Genomic DNA, 17083 nt, shown 5'->3' on the forward strand with positions numbered 1-17083 from the left:
AGCTGCATCTCAGCTGTCCTTCCCATGGAGACAGAAGGTCATTCTGCCTGACTGGGACATGCTCCCATTCCCCCTGCTGTCAGTTCATGATTGCAGATCTGGTCCAGCTCATGAGACAAGGATTGGGAGCTTCTCCCAGGCATAGCTGCAGCCAGGGAAACCCTTGACCAGGTGCCTCTAACCCATGATTTCCTCCCTCTTATGAAATCTCTGCAGCAAGCTGCTGCTGGCTGATTTTACAAAGCAGAAGTGGCAGGCGTGCAGCTTGTTCCTGGAAACCTACACTTGCTTCATTTAGCTAGTAGGACATGACAGGGCAAATTATTAACATTGGAGAGGAGAGTCCACAGAGATCCTGGACTCTAGCTGCCAGCGTGGGCTGTACCCAGCTTCTGTGCTTGGGTTGCAATTCAGTCAGTGCCAGGAAGCACAGGACAGTCTGATGTGGAGATCTATCCCAAGCACCACCTTACTTCATGCCTTGAGAACATCCAGGTGTTCTGACCCTCCACATTTCTCCCTACAGAGAAGGGATCTTCCTCCAGGAAGGGATCTTAACCTTACACTTGATAATAGCGTCCCTTCTGAATAAGGCTGCTGATCAGAAGAGTTTGGTCTATCTGTTTGGTCTTCTCTGTCCTGTAAACCAGCTGTTGTTGGGAGCTTTGCTGGGGCTCAGGCTGTTCTAATAGATGGAGAGGCTAATTATGTGAGAAATTATTCAGTTCTCCACATGCAGAGAAATTTGCGAGGATGGGGCATGTCAAGGATCAATACTCCCCTTCTATAAGTGGTCATAGCAACTGCATGGAACAGTGGAAAAGATGGCACGGCACCCACAGGGACCACATCTGATTGCTGTGCTCCCTTGGGACTTGGGTTGCCCACTATCCTGGAAGGGTAAGTCAAGAGGGGACAAAAAATCTCCTTGCTCAGCACCCACCAGTCAAATGGGTCTCTCTTCCTTCCACCTTTAAAGAGATTAGGATGGTTTCAGGTGTGAGATCTTTTGCTGCTTAGCTTCACCTCATTGATACACAATGACAAGAGTTATTCCTCAGGAAATTGGAAAACTATCCAGAAATTCCATGCTGTGATTAGCCCCTGTTCTCAGGTTAGACAATCTATTTTCTGGTTTAGGACTGGTGTCCCTGACTGCCTGAGTAACAGTAAGCCACTGTCTCAGCTGTGGACCCAGCCTGTTTGTGTGTGAGATGATGTGTGTTTGCAGAAGCTGGTGTGTGTCAGCCTCCAGCTCCCCTGCAGTCACCTCTGAGTCAAGCTAGAGGACTGCAGATGTGATTATCCAGAAATCACCTCCATTACAGGGAGAGGCAGGAGGGTACAGTATCATAGAATCATATATGTTGGATCTGAGATCATCAAGTTCAACCCTCAACTGAAAACCACCATGCCCACTAAACCATATTGTGAAGTGCCACCTCTACTCCTTTTTTGAACACTTCCAGGGATAGTGACTGGAAGCAGCCCAGGTTTGAATCTCTTTTCTGAATGACACAGACCAATTCACCTGGGCTTGTGGGTGAGCAATCACCTAGGCATGGTGGAAGTTTGACCTTGAGCTTCTGCCCTGAGTGTAGGAAGTATCATTTCCCCATCATGCTACTGTGATGGAAGGATAAGCATGTGAAAGACCTCCTGAAGGACTCTTAGCAATTCAAAAGAAAAATCAAGAACAAAACAGAAAAATTTCTAAATAGCAGATCTGAGGTCACCAATGCAAATTGGTGCCCAGCACCTTGCCCATATGTATTATGATGATCACATCAAACACAAACAATTCCCCATTCCCCCAGGCAGAGCTGGGGTTGGGGCAGTGGGGTTAAACACAGCAACACATATCTGCTAAGAGGGAGGCCACAAAGACATGTTTCTAAAATCCTTGCATAAAATGTTTCCAAGTTCGTGGAGGTTTTTTGTTTGTTTGTTTTTTGGTTTAGTTTGGGTTTTGTTGGTTTTTTTTTTAATTCTTAGGATGTTGCTAAGACACATATACCCATAAAATTTAATTCTTTCCATCCTTAGACATATAGATGTCTCTAAAGTGAGAACTAAAGTAAAAGAAACTTCTGCCATTGATTTTACCAGCAAGAATTGAACTTTTATTTCCAAGATCCTCACTTCAAAAGTATCATCATGCTTCTGATAATTTCAATGTGAGCATTGTAGGCACAGTTGGAGGCAGAGCATGCCCCAAAAGCTGATTACATTCAAAGAGTGCACTGTGAAAGAGAAATCAGGTGAGACACTAGCAAAGGTTTCATCTCTTTGGGATCCTGTAAAGGAGCATCCAGCTTCTTTCAGCTTTTCCTCATTCATTCAGTAAAGTGGATTCCACTTTTAGAGATTATTGCCAGACAATAAAGACAAATTATATTCAAAAAAAGGCAAAACCCGTAATGACACTTGCAGAGAAACGACTTTCCCCTCCTCTTACCCCACTTGTCCCCAAATTTGAAAAGAATCACTTGTAGCTAGAGCCAGGACTGGACACCTCAGTAAATCTGGCTTTAGAACTTCTGCTGTCAGATGAAAATGTGATGGCCACCAAGACACGAAACACTGATCTGGTGTGAACTCACTCAAACACTTGGAATAGGATAAAAGTGGTTCGTGATCTATCTTCGCGCGTTCTCGGTAACTCCGCAGGAACGGGACCGTGTTCACGGTGGATGCAAATCCCACAGTGCCCCCGCCTGGTTACTGAAGATCCCGATGTCACGGTAAAATAGAGACGGTTCTAGGTTTCATGCCCTCACATGGGACAGATTTTAGCTCGTCTTTCAGAGAGTTCACTAAAGCACAGAGGGTGGCAGAGGCCATCTCCTCCTAAGACGGGAGCAGGGTAGCAGAGAGAGAGTAACAGTAGCACTGTGATGCTGCTGAAGGGGCAGCTCTCAGGTCATTTGAAGCAGTGCTACAACTGTCCCACTGTCCTTCAATCAGCCCGTGCTCTGGAGAACTGAGCATACCTTGGCTGTCAGCACACATGTCCTTGCACCAGTGACACCATCTGTCTGTGCTTAAGAACTGGGCATTTAATCTTGGCCCTGACAGTGTGTCATCTCACACAAATAATTTGCCAATTTTAACCCAAAAGTCTGGATGTAACAAAGGGGAACCACAACACAGCCTTGATACATAGTAGTGATGGTGGTGATGGGTGAGGAGGAGAAAGGACAAAGAAAAGTCATGTTATCTACCTGCTGCTTCTTTGTGTAATGAAATTGTCCTGTCCACACTGCTGCCAAACAGGCTTTGACACTGGGGATCTCCTGGCTTGCTGACTGGCACAGTTCCACCCAGGCAAGCCCAAGATCTGGTGACCTCCATCTGGGAGGCTGGACAGAATGGGGAACAGAGCTGGTGAGCCATAATCTGCCTGGAAAGTCAGTCCGCCAGAAGCATGCCCACTTGATGCCCTATGCAAGTGACTGCCAGTCTCCCACAGTCTTGTGAAGCACCAGGAATTTGGGGTGCAGGGTCTGGGGTCTGACTGATCTTCATTCACCTCACCAAAGACGGGCAGGAGTCTCTCCAGGCAGCCATTTCTCTTGAACAGCTGAAGTACAGACAGTCAGGAAGAGGCTAGTTGAAATCCAACTAAACTGTGCTGTGCCTAAAATAAAATGAGTTCAGAGACAAGGGCTTTGTGCTACTGTATAAAACAAGCTGAACATCACAGTGGAAAAGCTTCCTTTTTCAGTTGGAAATTTTCAGTTGCTTGCTTGGTTGTTGGGGTTTTTTTTTGTTGTTGTTTGGTTGGGGGTTTTTCTGGAACATTCTTAGTCAAATCATTTCACGGCAGCAGAACTGCAAATTTTACCAAAGTTCAATGTAAGGCCATGAAACAACTAGAAATAACTCTTCTTTTTCTCTTTTCTTTTCTTTTCTTTTCTTTTCTTTTCTTTTCTTTTCTTTTCTTTTCTTTTCTTTTCTTTTCTTTTCTTTTCTTTTCTTTTCTTTTCTTTTCTTCTAAAGCTTTAACGAGATGCGGGGTTTTCTGTCTGGGGTGGGTTTTCTTTTTTTTTTAATTAGAACAAAGTATGTTTTCCCCCGCGGCAGGGTCAGGCCCCCGCTCCCGCCCATCCCTGCGCGGATCCCGGCGGGGCCGGACCCGGGGGCGGCCGCAGCCGCGGGGGCTCCGCGGGGCGACGGCGCCACCCGGCGGCCAACGGCGGCTTCGGGTCCTGCCGTCCCGGCCGCCGGCTCTTTTCCTCGCACCGACCTTCTTGGTGGCGTTGCCTCCGCTTCCTTTGCGGAACTAGAAGCCTAAAACCAGCCTCCTCCCTGTTTTCGAGGGGTTCGATTTCAATCCTGCCAGAATTAGCGCGGTGGGGCGGGGCCCACTGCTCTGGAGAGCACCGTAGGTAGCCTGGTGGGTGCTGGAATCATCCTGGATCCTGCGTGCCTCATGGCTCCCTTGGCGCCAGTCTCAGGTAGCTGAGTTAGGGGCTGACGACATGGCAAACAGGCAGTGAGAGAGGGTGGTTCGGCGCTGCTAAAACCGGAGAGCCTGCAGGAACAGCCTGTTTTTTTGATTATAGGGGCACCGTGGGATGCCCAAGTGACACTGAGATTCAAGCATGTGTTTGTTCAGCCTGGCAAAAGCAATAGAGAGCTGATTTGCAGGAAAATGTAGTTTCTTACAGCACCAAGCAAAGAGCAGTACCAAAGCCCAGGATGCTACCCACATCCCTTTCTCTGCATGATTAGAGATCTCACAGAAATTTTTCAGCATTTCTTTATACTCAGTCATTTGATCCTCACTACAGACTGTTTTGAGGGAGAAACAACAGACAGTGACATATGTTGGAGACAGAGCATTCTATTTCAGCTCTTGACTAATTAATTAGAAAACAAGATGCCCATTTTGTAAGCCACAGCCTTTGCTTTCTCCTCAAATGCACCAGTTACCAGCTCTGCTTGGCTGACTCTGGAGGTAGATACAAATAAAATCAGCCTGGCCAGCCAGGATGGCAGCTCCTGCTCCATGCCTGGCACTTGAGAAAGCATTTTGCAGAAAATGGTACTTATATCTAGCACAGTGCTTCACTCATCACCATAGCAAAAGCAAAGCAAACACCAGTTGCCCTAGAAACTGCATGTGGCAAGGCATGTTGACTTTAGGGGAGGGAAAGGTTCCTGAATAGGAGAGTCCTGGGTACAGAAGGGTGAATGTGCTGCAGGGAGGGAGAGGGGACAGGACATGTCCCAGGTACACAGGTACCAAGATGGCTGGAGTGGGGCAGGGACCCCCAGGAGAGCCTCTCATGGCCACTGTCCTGCATTGCTCAGTGCAGTGGCTAAGACTGCCTTGAGGCAGAGGCAGCAAGTCCCTGTGGTTGGGTGTCCCAGAGTGCACAGCTTCACTGAGCACAGCTGGTCACCAACAGCTCACCAACCCCAGCATGGGTGGAAAGATGCAGACCAGGTGGTACACAAGGGCTGGGCTTGCTGCTGCAGAGGCACACCTCCACTTTGCATTCAGAGCCCCAGAAAGCAGGCAAATTAGAGCAGGGGCCTTTGGGTTTCCTTCTCCAGGACTTCCTGCTGGGAGAGGCAGCTACCACTGCATCCTTCAGCTTTGTGGCCTTGGGTGCTATTTCTGGCTCCTGCCGGAAACAACCTGCCTTGGAGATGTAACCTCAGGACTGTTGACTCTCTTCTATTTATAATCACACAAGCTCCTCCAGGGCAAAGGGAGTAACTGATGCTGGGGAAAATAAATCTGAAGAAGGCATTGTCCAGCAATGCGCACTTATGGCAATGTATACCAACCACATACCAGGCTGCATGAGTAAGGGTGAAGTCAGCAAGGTGAGGGAGTTGGTTATTTCCTTTTATTTAGTGCTCATGAGGTTGTATGTGGAGTACTGTGTCCAGTTTGGGTCTCTCACTGCAACAGAGCTTGATCAAGTGGAACAAGTCTGGCAGAGGGGCCACTGAGACAGCTGGGAGCTGCTTAGAGCATGTCACCAGGAGGAAAGACTGAGGGACCTGCTCAGCCACCAGAAGAAAGGCTAAGGGGGCTGCTTTTGTCTATTAACTAAATGGATGCTATAGAGAAGATGGGACCAGACTTCTCTTAGTTACACACTGAAAGGTCACAGGGATGACAGAGAAATTGCAACGAGGGCAATTGTGATTAGACACAAGTTTAAAAAAGATACCCGTGAGGGTGGTCAGACACCAGCACAGGGACCCTGAAAAGCTGTGTGATCTCCCCTTTGGAGATATTCAAAGCTTACCTCAAATCTGGTCTAGCTTTGAGTTGAGCCTTCTTCATTCTCTTCTGCCTGAAGACTTACTAGAGTAGACCTCTATAGAGGTCCCTTCTGACTGAAGCCTTTGTGTGACTCTGTAATACTGCTAAACCTACTAAAATGTAGGAAAGATCTGGAAATGAGGAAGAACTCTGTTGTTTCTCAGGACCACCAGCTCCCTGCATGTGTGTGAAGGGAGCTTTGAAGGGAGCTTGGGGCAGAATAAAGCAAGAGGCATCCCATGTGTTACCCACACATGACCTTGACACTGGCAGCTTTTAGATCTCACATTTGTCTTTAAGAAGCTGCAAAGCCAGTCCCTCCCTGGGGAGCGCGTGTGTGGAGGAGAAGAATGTAAGCTAAGCAGCCCACCTGGCCCAGTGGAAATGTGGGGGATTTAATGCTGCCTCTTGCTCCTCTGAGTGTTGTTCCCCTCGAGGTGCTGCTTACGGGCTGTAATGCAGCTACTTGGGATGGCTGAAGGAGACTGTGCTCCCAGCTGTTTACTTTGCCTCTATCAGAGCCAGAAAAATGGGAGGTATTTCTCCTCTTCAGCTACCTTTTTTCTGGCCCAGTATGATGACACACACTGAAACATACAGTGTAGGGTTTGTGTGGGAGGAGGTGACTACTGTCATTGGGCACTGGCCACACCATCTGTAATGTCAGCCCTGTTGTGAGACAGTCAGTCACCTTTGACAAAGGAACAACATGCACAGTTGGACCAAAAGTTGCCACATCCAAGATATGACCCTGTGATTCTGTTCCTTGGGGAGCAGATCTGATTAAAGTGATCCCCTGGCCCTGTGAGCCTGGAGAGAGTAGTCCCAGCTGAAGAAGGGGACTCATGACCCCTGTGCCACAAGAGCTACAGGATTTGTGGGGAGAGGGTGAATGCCTCCCAAAGAAACATCTTGTTAGGGAGGGTGGCACTGGCACCAGCTGCCAGAAGGGGAGCTTTTTGGCAAACCAGGGAGCATTTGGGAAGTAAACCCCGCAAGATCCTTCCCCATTCCAGGCCGTGGCACCACTGACCTGTGTCTGTGCTCCAAGGGTTTATTGCACCATTCATGTTCACTCCTGGCCAGGCACGTGGAGCCCTACAGCCCTGGCAAGGCCATGGGATGGTGACCCTGAAGGTCCTGGGACTGAGCAGTGTTTTTGTCATTCTTTGCTCTTTTCCCATGACACCCCTGACCTGAAGTTCAGCAGAGTTTATCCTATCTCCTGATAATCCTGGCTGCTTTCATAATCCAAGTGTGCTCTGTGCCAACCCTTCTCTGGTGTGTACATTTCTGATGCTCTAGTCTCCTTGAACAGGGAGAGGAGGGACGAGAAACCAGAGGGCCCTGAAGGCAGCATACCTGCAACCACCACCACTAAGGGAGCCCTTTGCAGGAGAGTGGGTAGGGATGAGCCTTACTGGGTTTACAGGCCTTCCAGTGAGCAGATTTTAAGAAAAAACAGCACAAGGATTAGACAACCTTCCTGCCTCCTCAACTCACCTGCCCCTTTTGGGTCTAGTCTGTCTGGCCCCACCAGTTTAGGATTTCCCTGGGACATGTGTGTGTGTGACTAAGTGGCCAACTGGTTTGGTTTAAGCTCGGTTATAAGGAGAGAGGAAACTGCTGTTTTCCCAAAAGTCTCTCCTGAGGTGTGAGAAATCTTCAGAGCAGCAGCACCCCTTTCCTACTAGTGCCAAGTTCCACAGAAATTCGTATTTATTTTGGCATTAAATCAGCCCTCAACCAAAGCTGCCTTAATATTGAACAAGTGCAAAATAGCTCTGGGCAGATTAGTATTTGTGTCATTACAGAGGTTTAAAAAAACTACTCTAAAAGGCACTGTAAATCCATGGAAGGAGATTTTCATTCTCTGCCGAGCAGCATACACAGTAACAGCCAAGTAATCAAGAAAATCACCCTGCCCTGAATCGATGGGAGTGCTTATGGTGTCTCTCATCCCTTCTGGTTCTGCTCCCTCTGGGGCCAAGGTGCATTGGGAGGCACTTTCTGTTCTGTGGCAGTTAGTGAAGGAGTCAGTAAGCACCTGGGTTATGGAAAACACACACGGTAAGAGAACACTTCACTCTTATTTCTCCTGTTAACCTGTCCCTTTGCTCCACCAGAGTGCACTGAAGCAGGGAAGCTGGCTCTGTTTTAACACATTTTTGAATCATCCTGGGACATACCTGATCTGCATTTAAGCCATCAGTGACACCACATCTACTTGAAAACCTAATTTCTTTAAAGTTCATTGTTTCAAGCACATCCCTCCTATCTTCAGTCTGCAAATCAAGAAGTTGCATTGTGGCCTTTTCACCGCCTCCTCCCCAGTGTTACTTTAGCATCCTTGAGTTTTCTCTCCCATCCTGTGTTACACCTGTGGACTGTTAGGTGGAGGGGAGAAGAGGAGGGGAGTTAGCATTATTTCCACCTCAAATTTACTAGAAAAAGGCAAGTTATCTGGTGACACATTTCAAACCAATCCTTAGGAGGGCTCTTTTTTTCATGCCAAGTGATTCAGAAGCCTCAAATGTCCCTCTGTTGCCTTTCAGTGCTGGGATGAAGAGTGGGGAAGGCCCAGGCTGACATATTCTAGACAGCACTGTGCCTGAGGAAAGGGCAAGAGCATATGGACATCTGGTAGCATAACATATCATGTAAAATCTCATGGGAGAGGATCCTCTAAAAAGGGAGATTATAGCCTCATACCATCAGGTAGTTAAAAAAATTTTATTATCATTATTGTCATCATCTTCAGACATAATTATTTTGCTTTGATATTGTTTTCTACTTTCAAATAAAAATATTACATGTATTAGGAACATCAGAAAGACATCTTTTTACAAACTGAATTACATACCTCATGTTCCTTTCCTGTTCTTGATTGTGCAAGTACCCAACAAGACACAAGTGAATAAATACAGGAATATTGACACAGCAGATACAGACACATGCAGTGATGAAAAGTTCGCATCTTTCCTCCAGCATTTGCTTGCCATGGCTTGGTTTTATATTTATTCATTTCTTAAGCACCTTTAACATTGAATCAACTTTCTTCATTCAAGAAAAGTAGAATGGAGAAGCTAACCCTCCTCTTACACTCTCAAGCAGCTGATCTTTCATCCACAAAGATAGCTTCGAAGAAGCCAGCATCTCTTTGCCATTGTCGATCCAAGTGCAACCTCCCAAGTGACCTACTCCAACCCATGGAGAGCTATTGCTATCACCCCACCACCCTTTGCAGGAATCACATTCCCGAGACAGAACACCAATTTCTCATAGGCTGTTTTGGTTTTTATTAATTAAATATTCCACATACAAAGTGCTAAATAAATACATAGCTGTGTCAGACACCAGTGTACCATACACACCCACTTGGAGAGCTCTCTGTAGTTATGTATGAAATATCATGGAAAGCTATTTATCAAATGCAAAGCAGGCTACAGAATGATTCAACTCTGCAGGCTCATTGCTCATCACCAGGGTGCAGTCCACACACACACACACACACGCACACAGACGTGCACATGCTCATGCTTACTCACACTTGGGAAGAAGGGTGTCCTCCCTCTGTAACCTGGCTGCTTGGGAAATGTTTATTTGTGTTAATGCCATTCAGAAGGAGGCAGAGCTCCAAGGTTCACAAGATTAAATCCCACCAGGGTATTGCAAAGAGATGTATGGAAGGGGTTTTGTCTTTGTGGATCCACAGCCTGCAGTGGCAGGGGTGAGAAGGGACCCAAACCCCTCCTTTGTGAGGTTGGGCTCCTCCTGGGGAGTTCAGCTGGGGCACGTGGTCAGGAGTCAGAGCCAGGAAGGAGGCTGATGCTGAAGTGCAAACTGAAAAATTTGTCAGGGTAAATAGATGTAGCTCTTTTTATGTCTTAAATTTTTTCCCCCTCTCCACCATGGTCCCTAGATGATGAGGAAGGTGTTGGAAGCAATTATGAAAATGAAAAAAGGAATACTCTCTCTCTCTGTCTGTCTCTTCTACACTGATCTCTGGAGGAGAGCCAGGCAGGGCTGGGAGTGGGCACAAAAGTAACAGTGGATAGATAAGGATGTCCTCAGTAGTACTGAGATGTCTACATGGGGGGGCAGGAGTAGGGGATGCTCCTGGTCCTGCCTCTTCTCCTGTCAGATGTGGGGTGCAGGCATACCCACAAGCTGATTAAAGCAAGTCCTCTGTGGGGCAGAGCCAGTTGCAGACCCAGCTGACGATCTTCCTGCTTCTCTAGCCTTACAGCATTCCTGCTGAAAATAGGCCAGGACAATCCTCTGTCAGAAGAGAGAAGCTCCATTTCATGGAGACAGAGTGCGCAGGGACAGGATGGCCAGAGCAGTGTCTGAAAGCTGGGTTTGAAGAATGAGAGGGGGCTACAGGGGTGCCTGTGTGGGGGAAGAGGATCCCTCTCCTCTTTTGCTGGTGTGGGTTGACTCTCTTCTGAAGGATCATCTCACTTGTGACCATATGGCCCACTCCCCATGCCTCTGCTGGTGGGCACTTAGTGTCTTTGCTCCCTGTGGAGCTGCTACATGGGGCTTTTCCCACCAGTGTAGTCATGGTATGGGCTCGTCCGGGCCTTGGCACGAGGGATGGAGAAATCATTCTGGGGTTCGATGGCCTGAAAAGGAAGCACAAAAGTCTTTGCCTTTGAAAACTGGAGAGAAGTAATAGAATAGGGCTTAACAAAGGAGGGGAGGGAGAAACAGAGCTGAAGGTTTCCTGAGAATGTGATCAATGAGGCAGTGAAAGAGGATCCTGGCAGAACAAATCAGTGATGGAGACGTGTCACCAGAGGACATGTGGGGGCCTGATGTGAGCTACTGGACTTGGATAGGCTGTGGTCTGAAGGAGGACTGGTGAATGGACAGGTGGACATGCAGACTGCCCATATGGGATCTGTACTGCAGTGTCCAGTGTCTGCAGGTGGGAATACATTTAGGGCATGGGCTGGGGAAATAAGCACGATCTCCTTAGGAAAGGGCACAGTCTACTGCAGGAACTGTGCTCAAAAATGTGATATCAAAGCCCAAAATATTAAAAACTACACCTAAGACTTTACCTTGGGCCCTTTCTTGCATTCCCATGTCCCTGGACATGTCACAGCTCCTTCCCCCCAGCCACAGGCACCTCCATGAACACATCACGGTATGACTTGGCTCCATGCAAAGCACCTGTCTGCCTCCACAGAGCCTGCTCTAGCTCCGTCTGTCTTTGGCCCTTCTACTTTCCTTGCCTTCAGTACCCAAACAATAGCCTCCATGTGGTGAAAGAGATGACGGGGGCATGAACTTACCTTCATTGGAAAGTGAGAAGTGTATGGGGAGTAGCTGGGGTCTCCTCTGTTTCCTGGGTCACAAGACAAGAGGAGGGGAAAGTTAGTGCATCAGCATTATACAATAGCTTGGAAATACCACATCAAGGGAGACTCAAAGGGCCCGTGGCTACATAAGCAGCTGCTTTTAGACTCGTCCAACTATACAATACGCAGACAGGAATGGGTTAAAATCCATAGGTGGATGACTTATTAAATATTTCCTTCTGAAAGCAGGAATGAATAGTATTGCAAATAACAGGACATAGGTAGCCTTGGAGTTTAGACACCTCCTGTTGCCTCACAATCACTGTCACCATCACCAGCCAAATCCCTCCCACTTGTATGCACAAGCCCCCGTCTGCGGTATTCCCTGGGAGAGCACAACCTTTCTTGGCTATTCTTTTACAGACCTGGGGGTTTGACTCCAGGTGACAAATGTGATCTCAGTAGCAGATCCACAGGAAAGGGAATCACATCTCCTGCCCATAGATTTGGGAAGCCTCAACTGATAAAACATTTTGCTTTGTCCAAGTAGGCAGGAGACTGATACAGAAAAGGAAGACCTCCTTGCCTTCTTTTTGGATGTTGGGTTCATTCTTAAATCGATAATGGCAACGAGATCAGAACTGGAATAAATAACCTCCAAGCTATAACCTGAAGAGGTCTGATGAGCTGATACATCACTAAGAGACAAAAAACCCTCCTTATTTTTTACATAGACTTCCCTGACATAACAGGGTTGTAAGAAGTTATGTTTCAGCCATGATATGCAGCAAGTCTCCTACTCAGTCACTCCTCCTACACATCTTCGGCATCTGCATTGGTCCTTACTCATTTCTGTCTTGTCTGGAGATTAATTTTCATGTGTATTTAATCACTATGAAACTTTTTCCTACCTCTAAATTACCTATCATCTTCAAGTCTTTTCTTGTAGCCCTCATACCCCTTTTAGCTCAAGAGTGGTACTTGTGTGCTTTGGGCTGGGGGACAATGGAGTCATTCACTTCATCATACCTCGCACAATTTCATCTTGGGTGTAGGCACGGTTGTCCACGCCGGTTGCCTGCTTTATGAGTTTGGGTTGGCAGAAGTCATTTTCTGGAGGGTAGTCCTCTAGCTTCAGAGGAGCAGTGAGGAAGCAAATTTCAGGGACGATATACATTATCAGGAAAATCCAACCATTGGACACCAGAGCAATGGCCACGACAGGATCATCCCAGGTTTCTTTTTTTAGAACTGTGTTGCCTTTTGTGAGCATAGTGATCCACACTACCCAAATGGCAATGGAGAACAGGACAGTGACAAAGATGTGTGCCCCGTGCCTCTTCCAGCTTTTGTATGACCCACAGAATGTGAAAATGGAAACCAAGAAGGTCAGAGCCATCAAGAAGAGCACGTAGATCAAAAGCATGACAAAGTCCTTGTTGGTATCCTCCCGAGACATATTCAGAAAATTGTCTTTCTGGTTTACTAGCATGGTGACTAAGTACTCAATACTGATCACAACTTGTACCAGGGCAAAGGAAACAATGAGGAGCAGCAGCACCCGCCAGGAGAAGGGCTTTCTTCCTCTCACTAGTTTGCTGAGGTTGCAGGCATGGGTGAGGAGGCATGAGAAGCAGAGAGCAAAGATGACTCCAAATAGGAAGAAGCGAGTGGGGCGAGTCCTGTCATTGAGTTTAATGATGAAGGCAAAAGTGAGACCAAAAATGCCAAGTGTGCCTAAGAGAAAGAAAAAATAGACGGAGATCATGTGCCGCTTGCTGTTGTCTTGGACTTTGCAGATGAGAAAGAAGAGCGAGCAGATGAGGAAAATGGTGATGAGGATGCCTGCTGCAGCCAGCGACTCCAGGACAATCCCCCAGGCCACCTCTGTGTCACAAAGCAGGTAGTAGTCAGCATGGATGCTGCCGCAGCCTTGGGGAGGTGAGGTTGTCATCCTCTTGCCTTCCTGAACAACCTCCCTGTGAAATGTTTCCTCAAAGCTGTAGGAGAAAAGACACAGGCTGTCATATCAACCATCTGGGTGCTGCCAGCACTGAGGAACGAGAGGCAGGATAGACCTCCATCCTCACCTCACCACAGAGATAAGGACATGGGGCCATGGGAGCAGAGCCATCTCCTTGTTTGATATAGACTATCTATCAAAGACAAGCCAAGCCCCTCAGCAGGAGGCAATTCACCTTGCATGTCCTCTGCACTGTGCCTGAGGTTGTGCAATGCTGTAGGAGTGTGGGGAACAGGGAAAAGGTGAGGCGCTTTTACAGGCATTAGCTTGGTGCTCTGCAGTGCAGAGACCAAGCTGCCTTGTCACTTCTGTGATACAAGAGCAGCTGTTAGTCATAACACAGTTTACCCTTTTTTGACAAGTCCAAACAACATCAGTACCTTGTGCCAGTGAGGTTCAGCAATGAACAGTGCAGAACAGGAAACTCGTTATTCTGCTTGTTTTCCTTTTACTATCTCTAAAGCACTTTTGGCTGTGGTTTACTGGGATGAATGAAGAGGGAACTTTAATGCCTTTACTATTATGAGCGAAGGGGGAACCTTACCGCCTTTTATCCTCCAGATAACTAACCTGGATACCTCTGGCTTAGCTCTTCTCAGTCCAAATTAAATAGCAAATATAGGCCACCAACCATTAGCCCTAAACTTTTCATGGCAGTGCAGCAATAAGAAGTGTCTTGAAGACCTCAGTCTCCTCCCCAAGATATTGCTTTGCACTGACTAGAGGCCTGACATGTCAGAGCTAATGCTGTTCATTGCATGATAAGTAACCACCAAGTTACGGTGTGAGGAGTCCACAAGTCAATGATGTCAAGGTCCCTAATGCACTAGCGCATTCCTGCTGTCTCCTCATAAGGATTTCAGTGCTGTCTGAATAAGCCTGTCTCGCCAGGGGATAAAGAGGGCTTAAGACGGCTGTTTAGGTGAGCTCTGCCCATCGCTGAGGGGAATTAAGTTCCCTATTTTCTTGGGAGCTTGAAGCATATGCAGAAACTACTGCACAAGGGGTTGGGTACTTCATGGCACATTAGATCCCAGGGACCAGGTACTGCTTTCTAGATACCAAATTGATCAGTTAGCCTCGGGTCACTAAAATCTATCAAAACAGGAGTTTAGATACAATAACAGAATGAAACGTAGGCGAACCTGTGCTTAAAGGTGACCCACACTGGAAAACCAGGGGCTTTCTGACAGATAAACAAAAAAAAATTAACCTTGCAAAATTTAGACTTTATCGCTCACTATGGCATTTGCCTTGATTTTCTCCCTCCAGAACAACATACTGCAATTATGAAGCTGGTTCTAAAGCCCTTCCAACAGATTTTAGGGAGTGCAGACTGTTCTCAGTAATGACAATTGATCTAATCAAGGGATGAACAAAGGGTGAAAATATCACTGACTCACTTTCAGCCCCACATATGCTCCAATGTGACCTGCTTATAACTGAACTGGTGGAATATTCTTCCAAGTTTTAACCTCACTGTGTAAAAGGAGATGTACAGCTCTTCAAAAAGCTGACTACAATACAATGCAAATTATTCAAATATGCAGGAACTTCGGACTCCCATGGAAAGAACAGAATAAGTGAATAACATATGCAGGAGTTTTCACAAATCATTGTTCACTAAATTTGGGGGATTTATCTCTTGCACAAATAGCTGAGAGTTATCTGGATATTTCTGGGTAACAATGAATGAACCTTTCTGAAAATCTGTAGAGCAAATGCTAAAATTTTATCCACAGACATTTACTATTGAACTGGTTATCTTATCTATTCACAGCTCTGGCAGATACAGACTGGTGCTCGCTGTTGGGGCACATGCAGAGCCCAAAGAGCCAGCATGAGACATGGCAGCACAGAGCACACCCATTTCTTTGAGTCCTGACTGGTGCTCACTACAAGTGGTACGTGCCACAGACAGCCACGATGGCCATTGGAACAAATAGGATGGAAAGAACCCTGCTGACTTGGGGAACTGGGCCACTTGTAATAATTTTTACTGTCTTTTTTTTTTTTTTTTCAGGGGTAGATGTTCTATGAGGCATGATGAGTCATGAAGCATCTCTGCCCTGTCTACTTGGGTGACTGTTGTCCCCCAGAAGCTGTGTGCTCATCCAGCACCTACAGAAGTGTCTAGGAATTCCAAGGGGTTCTGCAGTCAGTGCAAAGGAGCCTGTGCTATGGTAACTTATACAGCACATCCCAAATCATGGCTCTCGCTTGACTGCTGAGTGCTGTCCCTCCACCCTGACCCTCCTCTCTCATGGATACTTGTGCATAAAATACACCCATCCACCCACAAATTTCAAATAGTTTCCCAGGAATGTCTCTCATAACAAACACCCCCCCACCCACCAGCTCCGTCTGGCAATCCCATATTAGAGTCAAGGGTGGGAGGCACTCTCAGATCACTGTGGCACCCCATGCCCCTTCTCTCCCACCCCCCAGAGCCATGGTCCTGCACGCCATCCCATCCCAGCCGCAGAAGGCAGGCCCGCCCTGGATCCTGTAAAACATTGCCTTGAATTACCTCTCTGGGTAGGTAACAGGGAGGCTCCGTCTGCAAGAGGCAAGTTTCCAGTGCAGCAGTAACACAGGCACCGCCGCTTCCGCAACCCCGGCCCAGCGGGAGCTCCGCGCTCGCCCTTCGTGGGAGCTTTAACAGCTGGAGGGCTGGGGAGGTGGGGCTGAGCACGCCTATTCCAGTTCCACTGCCTCTCCTCTCCCACAGGACACGGCTATGAAAATTCGGTCCCTGTGCCAGGAAATGAAGTAAGACCTCCTGACGTCAGTGGGGCACTCACCCCTGCGTCGGGGTGGAGATGGAGTCGCTGCCTGTCCCAGCCCTGGGCTGGGACTGAATGCTGCTCAGTCAAGCACCTGATAAGGAGCTCCCCTGTCTGAGTCCTGGCACCCGTGGGTGGGGACTGGGACTATGAATAGTAGTGCATCTCCTCCCTGCTCCAAGTCTTTTGTCTCTTTGCATGCTTTCTCACCAGATAAGTGGTTGCAAAGTGAGAGATGAGAGGCTGTGGGGTGCGAACGGGGCCCACGGTGCCCTGAGGGAGAGTGGCTGCAAGCCTAGCTCCAGAGATGGTTTCCTCGGGGCTCTTGCTGGGTGCTGCGACTGCATGTGGGGACTTGTCTGCTCTGCTTGTCCCTTCCACCTGTGCCAGCCAGCTCTTTTCCTGAAAAGGCCAGCTTGACTTTCCTTGTCTTGCTCATCCCAGCCTTGCTCTCTGGAGACTCAGTTCTGTCTGCTCGCAAGCGCTGAGTCACTTTGTTGAAATTCTGGCCCAAAGTGTTAATCAACAAAGGCAATGATATATTCCCCCTTACTCTACATATTATGCACACACCTATCGGCACAATCCCATCCAAATCCTCGTGTATCTCCAACGTGTTCATGACTTCATTTGTTATTTAAATATTACTCACTGGGAGTATTTTATTATCCTGATA

At 47.5% G+C, this 17083-nt stretch overlaps 1 protein-coding gene across 1 annotated transcript; it reads right to left on the bottom strand.

Moving 5' to 3' along the window:
- Positions 1 to 9910: 9910 nt before the first annotated feature.
- Positions 9911 to 16305, bottom strand: LOC113988039 (retinoic acid-induced protein 3-like). Its single transcript, XM_027721269.2, has 4 exons — positions 16152 to 16305; positions 12628 to 13598; positions 11593 to 11645; positions 9911 to 10917 (listed from the first exon to the last, which is right to left on the bottom strand). The coding sequence occupies exons 2-4, from the start codon at positions 13550 to 13552 to the stop codon at positions 10825 to 10827; spliced, it is 1071 nt and encodes a 356-aa protein (XP_027577070.1). The 5' UTR covers positions 13553 to 13598; positions 16152 to 16305; the 3' UTR covers positions 9911 to 10824.
- Positions 16306 to 17083: the final 778 nt, after the last annotated feature.

This window comes from Pipra filicauda, unplaced genomic scaffold (assembly GCF_003945595.2).
Source record: "Pipra filicauda isolate LSUMZ 115617 unplaced genomic scaffold, ASM394559v2 scaffold334_size1588553_pilon, whole genome shotgun sequence".
Taxonomy (NCBI): domain Eukaryota; kingdom Metazoa; phylum Chordata; class Aves; order Passeriformes; family Pipridae; genus Pipra; species Pipra filicauda.